At 40.7% G+C, this 17212-nt stretch overlaps 1 protein-coding gene across 10 annotated transcripts in view; it reads right to left on the reverse strand.

Annotated features, from left to right (window-relative positions):
* Positions 1 to 8202: 8202 nt before the first annotated feature.
* The window catches only part of LOC125010492 (rho GTPase-activating protein 12-like), a 60417-nt gene continuing 51407 nt past the window's right edge, over positions 8203 to 17212 (reverse strand). For all 10 annotated transcript variants that reach the window (XM_047589146.1, XM_047589148.1, XM_047589147.1 and 7 more), the window contains 10 exons: positions 14988 to 15069; positions 13240 to 13338; positions 13041 to 13139; positions 12547 to 12649; positions 12165 to 12287; positions 11503 to 11601; positions 11066 to 11143; positions 10792 to 10926; positions 9606 to 9711; positions 8203 to 9431 (listed from right to left, as the gene is read on the reverse strand). In XM_047589146.1, the coding sequence (XP_047445102.1) occupies positions 9257 to 9431; positions 9606 to 9711; positions 10792 to 10926; positions 11066 to 11143; positions 11503 to 11601; positions 12165 to 12287; positions 12547 to 12649; positions 13041 to 13139; positions 13240 to 13338; positions 14988 to 15069 (1099 nt within the window). In that variant the 3' untranslated portion in view covers positions 8203 to 9256. The remainder of the gene's footprint in view (positions 9432 to 9605; positions 9712 to 10791; positions 10927 to 11065; positions 11144 to 11502; positions 11602 to 12164; positions 12288 to 12546; positions 12650 to 13040; positions 13140 to 13239; positions 13339 to 14987; positions 15070 to 17212) is intronic.

Raw genomic sequence — 17212 nt, forward strand, 5'->3', positions numbered from 1 at the left:
CCATTTTTGGACAAAGTTTGTATCTTTTTCATTCTAAAAGCACCAGCAACATTTCAAAAGTACCGGTTCGGCACCGGTATCGGATAAAACCTTAACGATACTCATCCCTACTCGTCAGTCTGGCTTGCTCTGTAACAACACCACCCAAACATTACCGATCCAAAACTGTCAATTCAAAAGTTGCATTGATGAATGAGCGGGTGGAACTAAAGCAGAAACACGCTACTACTAATACTTATACACTTAAGTCACTATGGCAGCAGCACACAAAATACACTGTCAAATCCTTATGAAGTGACTCTCTGACAGAGGCTCATACTGTATAACGACTGCTAAAGGCTAGTAGAATATAGAAAATGAATGACAATCTGAAATTGTGATGGCGCTGGCTTCTTGTAGTCGTTATTGTACTGTATTGTAGATGCTGTTGATACCAGACAATAAGAAGTTCAGGTGCAGTGACAGGTTTGCTGCGACCCACTAACACTCATCTACAGTCAAGTAGGGAGTAATCCTGAGTTGATATCGAAAGATCGGGGACAAAGACAAACATTGAATAATTCTGTGATATCTGTAGTATTGCTACAGCCTCACGTAGCCACATTTTTTAAATCTGGTTACACTCTGGCAGATGAACAGACAAATGAACAGAAGGACAAAGAGACACAGGACGAGAGCGTAAACTTATAAAACATCTACTCACCAAAGGAGTTGGAATTCCGCCAAGGATCATTTTACACAGCGAAGCAGCACAGTCTGCAGTGATTCCTCTCTTTCTATATATATCTCTCTCTTTGTAGTTTCCATTCAGTGGCGTCTCTGAGAAGAAAGTGAACGACATGTCAACACACTCTTCCCACCTGGCTGTCAGCGCAGCGACTGTAGGAAGCGTAATCATCATGCAGAGCTGCAAACAGTGTGTGTTTAAGTGACTAAAGAGACGATAATTACCATGCAGAACGGGTAGCGACACACACAGAGGTGGTCTGGTCTGCATTTACATGAGCGGAGATATGAAGGGATTTCCTCGGGGGGGTCGGTCGCACGCTCGCAAACACACATTCAAACACTCGGTGAAGAGATAAAAGACGTGTGTGTGTGTGTGTGTGTGTTGATCTGTAAGCGTTCGTCCGTCCGTCCTTGGACGCCATGTGTCTCCATTCTCTGACTGTCAATCAACTATTTAATGAAATTAATGTGGAGCTTGCTGTATTAGTTAAAGCTCAACCACAAGTCCATAACCATAAGTCTAGTTGTGTCTTTTGGACAGGGTCCACTGGTGGGACAATTTACTGGATCGTTGGGACACGCCAGGAGGATGTGGAGGAAGAGTCTTGGGATCAGGAGGACTTTGTTTCTCAGATGCTGTGGTCAGATCATGGATGAACTGATTAACAACACAACATTATGACCACTAACAGGAGAAGAGAATAATCCAATGTTCTGATGGGAAACTTTAGGACCTGGTATTCACTCATGTGGATGTTACTTAGACATGTAGCCCCCACCTAGACCAGACCAGACACACCCACCCCCCATAGCAATGACTCCTTGATGGCACACACACAAAAACACATGGCCTCCAAATTCACTAGATCCCAAACTGATCAAATATCTGAGGGATGATCCACAGAGGCCCCTCCCCTCAACCCAGGAAGACGTACAACAATATTAGGAAGGTGGTCATAATGTAATGCCTGATCGGTGTATATACCTGAGGGATGTGCTGGATCTATTTTTGGCCTCAAAACCTTTTGATTACGCCTAAAGTTTATGTTAATTACAAATAATAAATTGTTGGTCTCCCGACAGATATAAATAATATTACAGATTAGAGATCGATCGATATGGACCTTTTAGGGCCGGTGCCGATACTGAGTTTTTCTTACATCAGCATTGGCCGATGGATAATACGTGCTGCCGATTTTTCAGAGCAAATATTTGGAGTCGATTGTGCTTTTTCTCCCTCTATTTACATGATGAAAATGACACGATGATAACAAACGTGAAAACAAATAGAAGGGGCGATGTATGGGCTGCACGTGTCCACAGTGTCTCCAGCAGCACCAGTAAAAACGCAAATATCGGCCCGATACATCAGCCAGTCTCTATTTCAGATATTATATGTTACGCGTTGTTTTAAGTAAAAACCCAAGTGCATTTTAAGGGCCGGCTTCCAGTTTCTATTATCCTGACGGAGCGGACAACAGCTCAGTCTGGGTTTATTACTTCCCATACAGCTGGAGACTGAGCAGATATTAGCTCGGTCTTATCAGCAGGAGCCACAAAGGGCTGGGGAGTGGAGGGGAGGGGAGGGGAGGGGAGGAGGTGAGGGAAGGTGAAGTGGAGTGGATGGTGAAGAGGGGAACAGCTTCTCAGGGAGGCGGCTAATGATGGTGCCCGCTGATGGAGCCTGACACCGGGTCCTGGGGCTGTGAGGAGGACCGACAGTAAAGATAACACTCGGAGGGAAGCTCCTCGTTCTCCCTAAATTAACAGGGTATTGATATTAGCTTTTCTAATTTAGGCTTATTTCAACTCAAGCAGACAGACTGGAAGGTCAGTGTTTAAGGGCAGAGGAACTTTGTGCTGGCTTCAAGGTGTAGTTCCTCCAAATGGATGGATGGATGGATGGTTGTGCAATATATAGCAACTTTCCTTCAACTCCTGCCCCATTTTATCTCTTTTTCTCCTTCACCTCTGGACATCATCTGACATTTTGAGTCTTGTAACGTTTAATTTCCACTCAAGCAAATACTTTTTTTAATACCAAATTTAAACCATTAATGCTGCTTTTAGTCAAGTCAATTCACCTTCTATAGTCATAAATCATAAATTTGCATTAAAAACCTTTAAAATAATGTAGCCCTTACACTACATGCCATAGTTAAATTAAGGTGTAGAAAATAGGCCACACCATTTTGAAAACATCTCATACATTCACTGGATTAAACTTGACTTTTTTTTCTCCTGATTTAATTAAGGTGAAAGTCATTAGAAAGTAAAGTTTAACAAGGGAATTTGTATTCAGTCAGAGACTACTGCCCTGACCTCATCTCTCAGGTGTAATTCTGTAACTGGAGCAATTTAAAGTAGGACAGCCCTTAAAAAAAAAAAAAAAAAGAGAGAGTGCAAACTCAGCAAAACTGTTTCCTGGAAAAATTAGGTTGCAACGTCATGAGACCACGAAGGCCTCCAGATACCAACAGTTAGAGTAACTTCAGTCCAAATACAACACATTTAACAAGTCTTTCAAACATGCATTAACATCTCTGGTCACTTGGGGGAAGCAGGCATTTCTGTTTTGTTTTTGTTTTGTTTTTTTGTTGTTTTTCAGCTACTGCTCACAGTTTTATTAACTATTATTGTCTAAAACAGCAGACATTTCTTGTTTGTTTGTTTTTTAGCTATTGCTCACAGTTTTAGGCATAGACATGTATAAAGATGGATGAGGAACTGCTCCTCTAAAGTCAAAGCAAGTAGAGCTCCCCCTGGTGTCAGGCTGCAGTATAGCTCATAAACTCCACCTCCTCCATGTTAGTAGGACTTGGGCCACTTACTGCATTAATTCCTCTCTCAACCAGTAGAAAATGTTGTGAACATGTGATTATGCAAAAAAATGAATAAATAAAAAGTACAGTGAGACCGTCAGAATTTTGAAAAATACCATGACATACATGTTTGGTCATACCACCAAACATTAAACAGCATTTACTACATTAAACCAAAACAAAGCGCATAAAGGCACTAAAAAGCAGAAGCAGTCGCTAAAAATACTGTGTGTGTTTATCACTACAGTAAAGGCTTTACACATAGAGGTACTTATTTGGCTTTCGGTGTTTATTGGTGTTGTTTGGGTGCAGTCTTTGCCTGAGTAGATTCTATTTTGTGATATTTGGTGAATCACATTGGTAGTACTGGATGACAATCTCCTACCACCACCTCACCAAACTATTTTTACATTTCTGTCTGACGGAGTAAAGTTCTTCCACCCAGCAGACAAGTTTAGTCACATGATTTTGCTTCTTCTTCTTCTTCTTTGGCAGCTTTGACGCTAGCCAACAGTCATTAAAACAGTAGAAGAAGAAGCAGTATTGACTCCACATGGAGTCAATACCTACATTTAGACTTTACACTTTATTCTGGCTTTATTTACTCAGGAGGTACGTGAGCAAATGTGTATTTGTATTTGTATTAGCGCGTAGTGCTTTTTCATTATTGTCATAACTCATTCCAGCTCTTATTTAGTATTTGTATGCAGGGTATGCGTGACTTCTTATTAAAGGTCTTTGACTGAGGTGAAACTAAAAACCCAGCTCCACACCGGCTCATTTCATTTTCTAATTTGAAACGCCAGCAAACAAGGAAGGAAGACAACTGAGTCTTTAAACATATTTGAGAATTTTCTCATATTGACCAAAGTGACACCATCCAAATCTGGCACTATAAACAAATGATGAAATAATAATAACTGTAATAATTGTTAATATTAAAATAATATTTTCTGTTAATAATATTTATTTTTGGTGATGCCAGTTTCTTTGTGCACATTTGAGTCTTGCTGTCCATAAAAAGGTGAAAATAAAGTTTTGTGGTTTTATATTTCTTAATTAATTGACAGTAATGAATTTATTTCCTCAATGAGAGAATAAAAATGTCTGAAAATACCTGAAAATGTGCATGCAGGTTATAATTTCACACTAAAAATTAAAATTAGGTCCTATTTTATCAAAAGGGCGTGATTTTCATGTGTATGCAATGGAGTTTTGCTATAAGTTGTACCAATCACCCACCGGTGGTTCACACACTGACTTGTAAAGAGGTCATTTCTAGGACGATTCCCACCGTCAGTAAAGTAAAAATGTACTATTAAATGTTCAGAGGTTCTCAGCAGCATCACAGGTTATTTCACAGATGTGTGCTTTGTTTTTTTTCTTCTATAAATCTAAGCAGTCAAGACAAGAACACAAGGAACAGAAAATATTTTCACAAAAGACTAAGAAAGAGCCTTTACCTCTGCTAAATGATTTGAATGCGCAGATAAATTAAATATTAATAATAATAATAATAATAATAATAATAATAATAAAAATAACCCATTATCAAGGTTTAAGCACCAATCCATTTTATGACTGGAAATTGTGGAAATTGTATGAAGTGTATCTCACAAGTGTCTGAAAATAAAAATTAAATAAATAAATAAAAAATCTTGAAGCTAGGACACAATATTCCGAGGACAAGTATGTAAAATTAGTGACACATATAATATAATATAATATAATATAATATAATATAATATAATATATGTGAAAACATGTTGCAGAGATTCTGTTTTTGATGCTCATAAAAAAAAGTTTAAAAGTACAGGTGCTGGCCAGTAAATTAGAATATCATCAAAAACTTGATTTATCTCAGTAATTCCATTCAAAAAGTGAAATTTGTACATTATATTCATGCAATGCACACAGACCGATGTATTTCCAATGTTTATTTCTTTTAATTTTGATATTTATAAGTGACAACTAATGAAAACTCCAAATTTGGCATCTCAAAAAATTAGAATATTGAAAAGGCCAATGAAAAAAATGTTTTTTTTAGAAATGTTGGCCAACTGAAAAGAATGAACATGAAAAGCATGCGCATGTATAGCACTCAATACTTAGTCGGGGCTCCTTTTGCCTCAATCACTGCATTAATGCGGCGTGGCATGGACTCGATCAGTCTGTGGCACTGCTCAGGTGTTATGAGAGCCCAGGTTGCTCTGATAGTCGTCTTCAGCTCCTCTGCATTGTTGGGTCTAGCGCATTGCATCTTCCGCTTCACAATACCCCATAGATTTTCTATGGGGTTAAGGTCAGGCGAGTTTGCTGGCCAATCAAGGACAGGGATACCATGGTCCTTGAACCAGGTACTGGTGGTTTTGGCACTGTGTGCAGGTGCCAAGTCCTGTTGAAAAGTGAAATCTGCATCTCCATAAAGTTGGTCAGCAGCAGGAAGCATGAAGTGCTCTAAAACTTCCTGGTAGACAGCTGCATTGACCTTGGACCTCAGGAAACAGAGTGGGCCAACACCGGCAGATGACATGGCACCCCACACCATCACTGACGGTGGAAACTTTACACTGGACCTCATGCAACGTGGATTCTGTGCTTCTCCGCTCTTCCTCCAGACTCTGGGTCCTTGATTTCCAAAGGAAATGCAAAATTTGCTTTCATCAGAAAACATAACTTTGGACCACTCAGCAGCAGTCCAGTCCTTTTTATCCTTGGCCCAGGCGAGACGCTTCTTACGCTGTTTCTTGTTCAAGAGTGGCTTGACACACGGAATGCGACAGCTGAATCCCATGTCTTTCATGCCTCTCTTCGTGGTGGTTCTTGAAGCGCTGACTCCAGCTGCAGTCCACTCTTTGTGGATCTCCCCCACATTTTTGAATGGGTTTGTCGTCACAATTCTCTGCAGGGTGCGGTTATCCCTAGAGCTTGTACACTTTTTTCTACCACATTTTTTCCGTCCCTTCGTCTGTCTGTTAATGTGCTTGGACACAGAGCTCTGCGAACAGCCAGCTTCTTTAGCAATCAACTTTTGTGTCTTGCCCTCCTTGTACAAGGTGTCAATGGTCGTCTTTTGGACAACTGTTAAGTCAGAAGTCTTCCCCATGATTGTGGAGCCTTCAGAACAAGACTGAGGAACCTTTTAAAGGCCTTTGCAGGTGTTTTGAGTTAATCAGCTGATTAGTGTGGCACCAGGTGTCTTCTATATTGAGCCTTTTCAGAATATTCTAATTTTCTGAGATACTGAATTTGGTGTTTTCATTAGCTGTCAGTTGTAATAATAAAAATGAAAATGAATAAACACTTGAAATATATCACTATGTGTGGAAGGAAAGTATACAGTATACAAGTTTCACCTTTTGAATGGAATTACTGAGATAAATCAAGTTTTTGATGATATTCTAATTTACTGGCCAGCACCTGTAATGCAGCCGCCTCTTAAACATTTGCTTTATATGTGGCCAAACAACAAATGTGATAAATTCGGAAATGAACCAAACCACTGACTAAAATAAAACAATAAGTAATCAATAAATGATAGACAGATCACCTCATGCTCAGTTGACAGTTGTTCGTAAGTTAGCTTAGCTTAGCTTAGCTTGGATTCCCAGCTGTTACGATTACTCCACGGGGTCCTCTTGTCGAATAATCCACTCATATACTTTGTATATATTTACTCGGTCTGTTAAATGCTAATTAGTGTACAAAAAGGTGTCAAAATACGTCGCGAGTCATTCAAGTTGTTAGCTGTTGTTAGCTAAGTTACGAATGTAGCCGACCGTTAGGTTATCAAAGCTAAACCGTTAATGACGCCATTAACGCAGGCGCGGTGTGCGCCGGTAGGGAAGTTACCATGGTTACAAAATAGTACGGAGGAGAAGAAGAGCCAAAAATAATAAATTATCAATTAAACATAATTTAATAATAATGCATTTAATGTAAAAATGCACCAAACCTCCTCTATTGTTATTTAAACCCCCACCATTTATGTTTGAATACACATTATACATGTTTTATTGTGTATTTGAATTGATTAATTATTTACCAGGATTACTTACTTGACATCTATAAGTTTCAAAACTGTGGGTATTGTCTGTTGAACTTTTAAACATACTGACCATAACTAGCAAGAATCACAAGATTGAACTGAACTGTAACAGTTTAGCTAAACTAAAATATTCTGTCAAACTTTGACCTATTAGGAGCCACTTCTAGCCTTTCATTTAGAGTTGCCCTCTCCTCCGGGATTTATACATCATATATTCGGGACAAGAAAACATAAAGAAATTTGAGAATAAAGTTAAAATGGAGGTTTAAATCTCAGAGACAGAGTAAATTATTGCAAAGTCAGTGTGTCAATTTTTCCTTATTACACTTACATGGATCAGCCATAACAAATACGACCTAAAACCACTCCTCCAGACTCCTCCAGATATATGAAGTTGTGCTGTTATTTGCAGCCTCTTTCATGTCCCAGAAGTTGCGAGTCCTTCATTGATCGGACTTATATGTCCAGGACATCCCACATATGCTCCATTGGATTCAGATCTGGGTAATCTGAAGGCCGAGTTAACACTTTGACCTAGTTTCTGCTTTGTATCGAGGTGCACACATGAACGAATAGGCATAAGAACAACAAGAACAAATAATATCTTTGGAAATTCTCTTGTTAGAGGTCTTTATTCCAGTTTTTTAAACTCAACAGGTTTTACCTGACTCACAGGTAAAACTCCACATCCCCGTTCATAGCTTCATTCCTCTCGTCTGGCTGGTTACACACTAAACAGTGGCTTCTCCCTCGCCTCATATTTCTAACACTCCAGGCATATATATATATATTTACTATTTGTACAATATTTGTCATTTAAACCATCCATTCATAAATCCATCCACCCCCTATTCACATGCACTCACATAAACACTGTACAGAAATATCATTTAAGTCATTGAAGATACCAGCCGAGTACCACTCCGTTTTGTTTTTCAAGTGAGATGATTTGTTCTAAACCGAGAAGGTGGCGTGCAGATATAATACAGAATCACAGTAACGTCGCGTGTGTTTGAAACGGAGACGAGAAGCAGAAGGAAGACATTTAAAACAAAAAAAAAATACAAAGAGCCAAATAATGTTCTTCCCCCTGGTTCCAGCTTCAATCATCTAAAGCCGAGGCTGAGTTTAGCGAGAATCCAGCAGTTTGGTTTATTCTGTTGGTCAGTGTGGTTCAAACAGGAGCGGCTATACAAGTGACGACATTTACAGTACGGTACATCCAGGCTGCATCCAGCATCATAAAAACCTCCAATACTGACGCCTCATTCTGTCACAGAGGCGCTGAGGTTCGATCCTCTGCTTCTTTTTTGGTCTGAGTCCGTGTGTGCAGTAGCAGAGGTTAGTCAGAGTTACATTAGTTTAAGAAAATCAGTGTCGGGACTGGAGGACGTCAACCTTTGCAGTAAAGTGGCACAAATGTAGCTGCAGGAGAAAAACGAGAGAAGTGCAAAGAGTCTAAACGTTTTGGTCGCTAGTTAGTTAACACGTATATTTTGGCTTTTGTTGGTCCAGAGGTTGGAGAAGCCAGATTGCGACGATGAAGATGAAGCACCGAGCGAGCCGAGCCGAGCCAGGCCGTGCTGGGTTAGGAAGAGCTCTGCATTGGGAGAGAATAATAAAAACAAAATAGACGCCACTCCTCCTCCTCTGGCGTCTACCGGCCGAAAATGTTCTCGTACTCCAGCAGTATGAGCTCCACTATCTGGTTCTGATAGACCATGTGGACTGCCATGTTCCAGGTCTCCGTCTCAGGCCGAAGCAACGTGGGGCCGAACACGATGGCTACGCTCTGGGTGGTCATGCGGTTCTCCTCGCCGTAATCAATCACTCTGGAGTAAAAAAACAAAAGAAGTGGAATTAAATATCAAAAGTAAGCAAATCTGCAAGATATATTTATCTCAACAATCCAAATAAAAACGTCATTAACTTAATCAGAACAGACCTGGTTAATCTAGAGAGGGAAAAAAAAGCACTAAATCAATAAACTCCAGTGTTTTTCTTACTTCCTGAGGTGTTTGAAGAGCGCCTGCATGGTGTCGTGGTTGGGCTTGGGTAGTTGTCTGACCAGGTCTTTGATGGCTTGAACTCGCTGCTTGTGGTCAAATATCTCTGCAGAAGAGAGAGGAAAAAAAGAGAAGATGGATAAGAGTTCAACCACACCCTCCTGCATTATTATATACTATATTATACTATACAATGAACCTTCCTGCTTGAGAACAGATAGATAGAATGATCCGGTAGTGACAGGCAGCAGAACAAACCAATAAAGATGGAAGACGCTAAACAACATGTTGGTCCACTCCAGGGGAAATTTGAGTAAACAAAAAACAAGACAGAACAGTGGACCAACATAAAGTGTTATCACACTGTGCAGGAAGGGGTTTTTTCCTTTCACTGAAGCAGTTCCAGCTTAAAATACCACATTAACGCTAAGCATACATTAGTCAGGGATTCTGCTAGCACTTCAGCTAACGCGTCGCCTAGCTTGAGACAAACCAAGACAAAGACAAGATGGCAATGCTGGTTTGCTAAAATGTGTCCTCTCCTGCAACCACTGTCCCATATGAGAGACTGTTCTCAGTTGCAGCAACATTGTGTTGGGTTTTAAGGGGTTAATAAAGGCCTTGGGCCTGTGTTTAACACTGGGGAAACAGGAAGAATGCTACCTCACCATATAAGGTCCACTGCTTTACTGCAGCTTGCTTGCTTACGAGATTAGGGTACATCACACTCTGATATTTCACACGTTGGAAAACAGCTAAAGCCAATTGGCTACACATGGAAAACCACTGAATACATGAAAGGCAGCACTCCTCCTTTCGTCTCTGGGTGGAGCCTAGGTAGAACAAGGCCACTGTGTCTGCTCAGATGAGGGTTTTTGTTTTTTTTCTACCCTTAAGGTGGATAGGCTGAAGTCTCAGCGCTGAATCAATACTCTCTGTGTACCAAATAAATAACCTAAACGTGAGAAACTGTTGTGTGATTTGTGCAAAGATGGACTATCCTCTCCAAAATGCATAAAGATCCTTGACTGAAGGAGAGGAAAATATCCTCCTTCGACAATTGTAAATATGAACACGATTAATATAGATTAAAAATGAACAATATTTAATCATGACAAATGGAAATGAATCCACAGCACAGACAGACAGACAGACATAGATAATGAGGGATAAATGTGGCACGTACTGATTGCGGTGACAAAGTCGTGGAACAGAGCGAAGGTGAAGAGAGGCTCAGGCAGCTCCCTGAAGTACATCTTCAGAGCTCCAGTGGTGACGTGGATGTCCTCCCACTTTCCCTCAGAGAGGTTCACCTTCTCATCTGGACACAAACACTTCACTCAGTGAGTGCTGCTCATTTTAAGTAAATTATGAAAAAAGAAAAAAAAAACTACCAGAAATTCAAGACAGTATTTTTATTTTCTTTATTTTGCTCCAAAAATGGTTTTAAAGTGATTTACCGTGATTGACAGCGAAGCGTAGTTTCTGTATGACGGCCAAGTTCCCGCTAACTCTGTACAGCCCGTCTATACACAACCCTGGATGGGAACAACACCAGTTTCAACATCATTAAATTATTATTATTGGAGCCGAAAACAAGACACAGACAAAGAATATGTTCATTTTTTTTATATACGTGTTGCTATTTTTATGGCATTAACGGTTTAGCTATTTCTGAAAAATATTTCAGTTTTTGTGTGTTTTTGTCTAAGAAAAGGCTGGATATTTATGATCAGGACCGAAGCCGATTAAAGGAAAAAAAACACTAACTAGTACTATTTTTATGGACACGTTTGTTCCGTGGGTTTACACAGTGTAAAAATAAAGTTGTGTGGGATTTGTGTTGTGAAAGGAATCAACATTAACAGAAACTCTGGAGTCTGGAGCCTCGACCCACCGCTGTTCTCCACATGGTCGATGCACATCCTGACGAAACTCGGCACCGTGCTGTTCTCCCTTTGACACAAACTGGACAGACTGCAGCCAAACACCTGATCTGAGGACACGGGAAGACAAGACCGGCATCACAACACAGCACAAGTCCTTATTTGTTTTTGCTGGAAAGAAATACTAGGTTTTATTGAAGCCCTCCTAATTGCCCCTTGGGGATAAATGAATTTTTTTCTGATTCTGATACTAATGAGAAGGTTTGCAACTATCAGAGACATTTTTATGGATGTTTTATCTTGTTTAGAGCCATGTATATAAATAAACTCTTTATCCAGGTTATTTATGAGGAAAAAAAAGGTAAATAAATGAGAATGAAATCCCAAACCATGGTTATAGATACAAATACAAGCAATAGTGAAGCTTCCAGTGCTTAAAATCAGCTGAAAACCAATTTCACAAAGGAGCTTTGCTATTTTCAAGGTGGTAAAAAAGGAGTTATTCTGCATCTGTTGTGTGCAGTGAAACTTTTTTTTTTCTCACATTTTATGCTTTTCCCGAGATCGCCTGAACCAACACTAAGAAGATCTGAGCTCTGCGGGGCACTCTAACTTTTTAAAAACATGAACGTGTTAAGAATAAGAGAAGGCGTTAATGTTCCTCCTCTTGCACCTTTTATGTATCCCTTGTCTCTGACGGCCTGCAGGGTCGGACGGCGGGTGAGGAACTTCTTCAGCTTGTGTCTGGTCTTCTTGTTGTCGGAGGTGTCCATGCTGGCCGAGGGCTTTACGGCCGCTAACGAGAAATGACACAGGATGGTGTTATCCACCACGTTCACTGAAACCTGATAAAAAGTCGTTGTATAGAGGAAGCAGCAGGGCTGGGTGGTTTACCGGTTCATACTGAATATGTTATGAGCTGTGCAAACCTGTTTTACTACTAGTATGAGGCAGCACATGTGGGGGCCAGCTTCTGTACTTACATATATACATGTATGTATTAGTTTGTTTCTGTCTTTTCTTCTAAATACCCTCATCGATACATGTTTACAGACCTCGGCCTTTCTTGGAGTCTCTGTGGTCTTTCTCCTTGTCGTGTTTCTCTGCACCAGGAGATTCGGGCATGTCGTCCTCTATGGCCTCGTCAGACTCCCAAGCCTAGTGCACACAAAAACAAAACAACAAACACGAGGAAGTAAGATACGACCGGCTGTAACAGACTCAACCGACGTCCTTTACACTCTCACGGAAAAGGAAACTGAATTAGGTGAGAATAAATATTTCATAGTTTGGCAACTGCTGCATCCAAATGTAAAGGTGTGAATGGAAATATAAGCAATAGTACAAGCTTCTATATTCATACAAACTAAAAATCCTGGAGCTTTGCTGCTTTTTGATGCAATAGAAAACATAGAAAAGATTATTTTCTTGTACTATAATGTTAGTTGTAGAAGATGACGGATGACGTGTGTGCTGTATCTTGTCAAACCCCCCTGACGTATTCCCTCTAGCTAAATAAACACTTCTCCAGAGTGTTAGTTTTCCTCACATGGGTGCTGATGGAGTCCTGCAGGGCTCTGAACCACTCGTTGATGACGCCGTCGTTGTCCGACTGGATCAGAAGCTCCGTGCCCTGTCGAGTCTTCAGCTGCGTTCAGGAGAGAGGAAACGTTTCCCGGGTGTCAGCTCACGCACAAATTCACGTGAAAACAATAAAAGGGCATAAAAGGAGCTCTGTCTTCCCTCACCTCTAAGACGTTCTTCTTGCTGGACTTGTCCTTTGCCCAGTCCACCGAGCCGCCCCTCACGTCCACCGTGAACTCTGGTTTGGACTGACCTCCTCCAAACTGGACACAAAGAGAGACAGACCACGTTCAACATGTTCACCGAGTTCATCAACAACTCGTTAACCATGCAACTGCTGGTGTGGGAGGATGAACAGGATAATAATAAGATAACAGAGGACATGCAGACTGACAGTCCATAGATAGAGACAAACAAGCATTTTAAAACCCAACCCCCCCAAGGCTAAACTCCCTAATCCTCCTAACCCCCCAAGACTAACCTCAGCAATAACTCAGTTTGACAACATCCCATCATCTGTTAGTTTCATTAGAGTGGCTTAGTTGATTTTGCTGTAGTTGTATTTGTAGTAGTAGTGTAGTAGTAGTTGAAGGTGTAGTAATAGTTGTAGTTGTAGTTGAAGGTGTAGTAATAGTTGTAGTTGTAGTAGTAGTTGAAGGTGTAGTAGTAGTTGAAGGTGTAGTAATAGTTGAAGGTGTAGTAATAGTTGTAGTTGTAGTTGAAGGTGTAGTAATAGTTGTAGTTGTAGTTGAAGGTGTAGTAATAGTTGTAGTTGTAGTTGTAGTTGAAGGTGTAGTAATAGTTGTAGTTGTAGTTGAAGGTGTAGTAATAGTTGTAGTTGTAGTAGTAGTTGAAGGTGTAGTAATAGTTGTAGTAGACTTTGTAGTAGTAGTTGAAGGTGTAGTCGTAGGTGTAGCAGTAATTGTATTTGTAGTATTTGTATTCATAGTACTTGTACTTGTTTTAGTAGCTGTAGTAGTTATTGTAGTTGCAGTTGTAATTGTAGTCGTAGGTGTAGCAGTAGTTGTATTTGTTGTAGTAGTAGTTGTTTTATATTATTGTAGTTCTGTCAGTAGATTAAAATACTTTATGAAATTTATTTATTTTTCCTCTTGTCAAAGCACCAGCAGCTCCGTTCACATTTACAGTTAATTATAATTAGTTATTTGTTGAATGTTTATTAAGTGGCTTTTGTATTAATTTAGTTTTAATTATATTATGTCATGTGTTTATATGTATATATAAATGTGAGGGTATGTAAGTGTAGGTATATATGTATGTAGATTATATAGTATATGTAGACATCCCGTTAATAACACTAAAGAATGTAAGAATGTACCACAACTTCATCCAAATAAACTCTAAAATATGTGAAATATATGTGTGGCTGAGGGCAAACTGAGGGGTTTGGGGTCAGAGCCTGATAGACATGCAGGGGGGAAGAGGAGGAGGCACACGAAGGGAAGGAAGGAAGGAAGGAAGGAAGGAAGGAAGGAAGGAAGGAAGGAAGGAAGGAAAAAAGGAAGGAAGGAAGGAAGGAGGCACATACAGAGGAGGCCCGGCTGAGCCCAGAGCTGAGCCCAGAGCAGCCATAAGACACAGCAGGACGTTTCTTAGCCGACGGCCTCCAGTTACTCAACAGTGACAGGAGCAGTTCAGGAAAGGAGCCACTGTGGCAGTATGGCTGCATGGAGGAGGTACGACGGGGGGGCGGGGGTGAAGAAAGAAAGGGCGTGATGGGGGGATGTTGAGGTAAAGGGCAAAGAGATAGAAAGAGCAAATTCAAACCCCAAAACCCCCGTTCAGTGGTCTGACAGCGTTAAAATCTGAGCCTCAAAGAATGAAACAGAAGGAGGTCTTCTAATGAAAAAGACTAGTACACAACAACAGTGTGCGTCCTCTCAGTACTCACCCAGCTCGTCCCTCCGCCTTGACCTTTGGCAAATAGAAGCGTTGACCCTTGGAGGACCGTCCAGGAAGACGTCCAGTTCTTCCTGAAAACACATAACATGAAATGGACACAAACGTCGTTATTATTATTATTATTAGTTTACTGAATTGGGACAATGCACATTAATCAACATCGATGCGTTAGTCATCAGTGTAAATGCGCCGGTCTTAGATGCTAATTTTCAGTCGTAGTCTCAAGGCAGCTACACAACACAGACAAAGAAGACTTTAAAACAACAGTCCAAACTAATCAAAAAGGGCACAGACAGACAATGTCAGAACAGACATGGTCCAAGAATCCAGAGAACATACATCAGATTTAGAAAGCTTTTAAGGCTTTTTAGGTCCTTGGCCTGGAAAACGTTCAAGAACCCTGGACTAAGGCAATGAGGGTTGCGCCAAATAGGCAAAATAGTGCATGAAGTCCATTGTTACAGGTTAGGGTTATGGTTAAGCTCCTCCCAGAGACTCCAGGGTGGAGCTCCGTTGGCCAGCAGTGGATCTTATTGGTCGACCCCTGGCCAGCCCTAGCCTCTCGGATAGGACATTCCTAGTAGACTTCCGGTACTTGAGGCACGACGGCATTGTACATGTACAGCTGTCCACCTTGGTGTACACTCTATTTATCTTGGTATTAGTGTATTTCAGTTCTTTTCTGTGTTGGCTTTAAGCCTAGTTTTCCTTACCGTGTGTTGCCAGGATGCGGTCTTTTGGGTCGTAACCTCCATTTGGCGTGTTTGGCTTAATGAATATGCAGATATGGGCGTTTCTGACCGATAGCGAATTTAGTTATTTAGGGTGCGCAGTGTGATTTACCAAAGCTGAAACTGTTTTGTGCGTATATTTAGCCTTTTGAAAGCCTGGTCTTAGCTGGTGCCACAGTGGTAAAAATGGTTGTCCAAAGAAAGGCAACGGAGAGAATGAATCTTTTCTGCTCGCGTCAACATAACTGAGACATATCGCCTATCCAACAATGCCATTTTGGATCTATCTGTTTTATTTGCTGGGGTTTTATTCTAAGAGATTTTTTCCTCTGTTCTTCTTCTTATGTCTTGCCGTCTTTTCTTAATTTCATCCAGTGTTCTTCTTGTTTTCCCCACAGCACTGACCTGGTCACATACAGCCTCCCTTACTCCTGGTTATGTTAATATTTCTTTGCTGTAACAACTCCAAAATGTGTTTATTTGCCTCTCGCACCAACACCTCCACCTTCCTTTATGGCACAAAATGCTGGAGAATGACAGAAAGTGACATATGTCGACTGTCAAGTCTTCCACGCAAGGAGCCTGAGAAGAATCTGTCGCAGTATTTGACCCGACGAGATACCAAATGAAGATCTATTGGCAAGATGTCAGCATGGATAACAAAGTAACAAGACGAGGTAGAAGAAAGAGAGGATGATCCAAGACCACATGGCGTGCACAGTAGAGGAAGAAATGAAATCTATGAACCTCACACGGGGAGATGTAAGTGCTAACACCTCCAATTCATCTCAGTCTGTTCTCCAATATTCTCTCTGAATGGTGTCATTGCTAGCAAGTAAAACTGAAATATTCAAGCATACATTTGCTGTATAGATGTCCCAATCAAGACATCTTAGGATCCAATCGCAGTCCTTGAACAAAGTATTTGGCATCTCAAACAATGATCTAAGGATTATACATCCAAAGCACAGCAGCTACATTGGGGTTAGTGTTAATAAAATTCCTTAAAGATGACATTCATTTTTTGTCACTTCTCATTGCAAAGGTTTTATCTCCTATCATCACTACAAACTGAATGAATTTCATTAATGCTTCATCATCGCTGTTACAGGTGGTTTAGACTTCTGCGTCAATTTGAGCTACAGCGACAGCCCAGACGCCTACACAGACCCCTAGAAATGTAACTATGACCTGAAGAGCTATGATTGGTACGCTTGGTAGTAACATCTTTCTGCTTTAGTATTTCCATCTCCTTCACAGTCTCTGCAATTTTCAGATTGGCGGTTAAAGATAAAGAAAGATGGAACCCATCGAGGAAAGGTCAACTGAGGAGGTTCAAACATTTGAATGACTTGTCTCTGATGAAAATTAACTGGTGTTGGCTACGTACTCGCCTCAAGCCCCTTTCACACTGCACCAAAAACTTGCGTCAACATGGGTTTTCCGTGCAGGTTTGACCGGTTCGTTCTTCAGGTCATCAACA

Source organism: Mugil cephalus, chromosome 7 (genome assembly GCF_022458985.1).
Source record: "Mugil cephalus isolate CIBA_MC_2020 chromosome 7, CIBA_Mcephalus_1.1, whole genome shotgun sequence".
Lineage (NCBI taxonomy): Eukaryota > Metazoa > Chordata > Actinopteri > Mugiliformes > Mugilidae > Mugil > Mugil cephalus.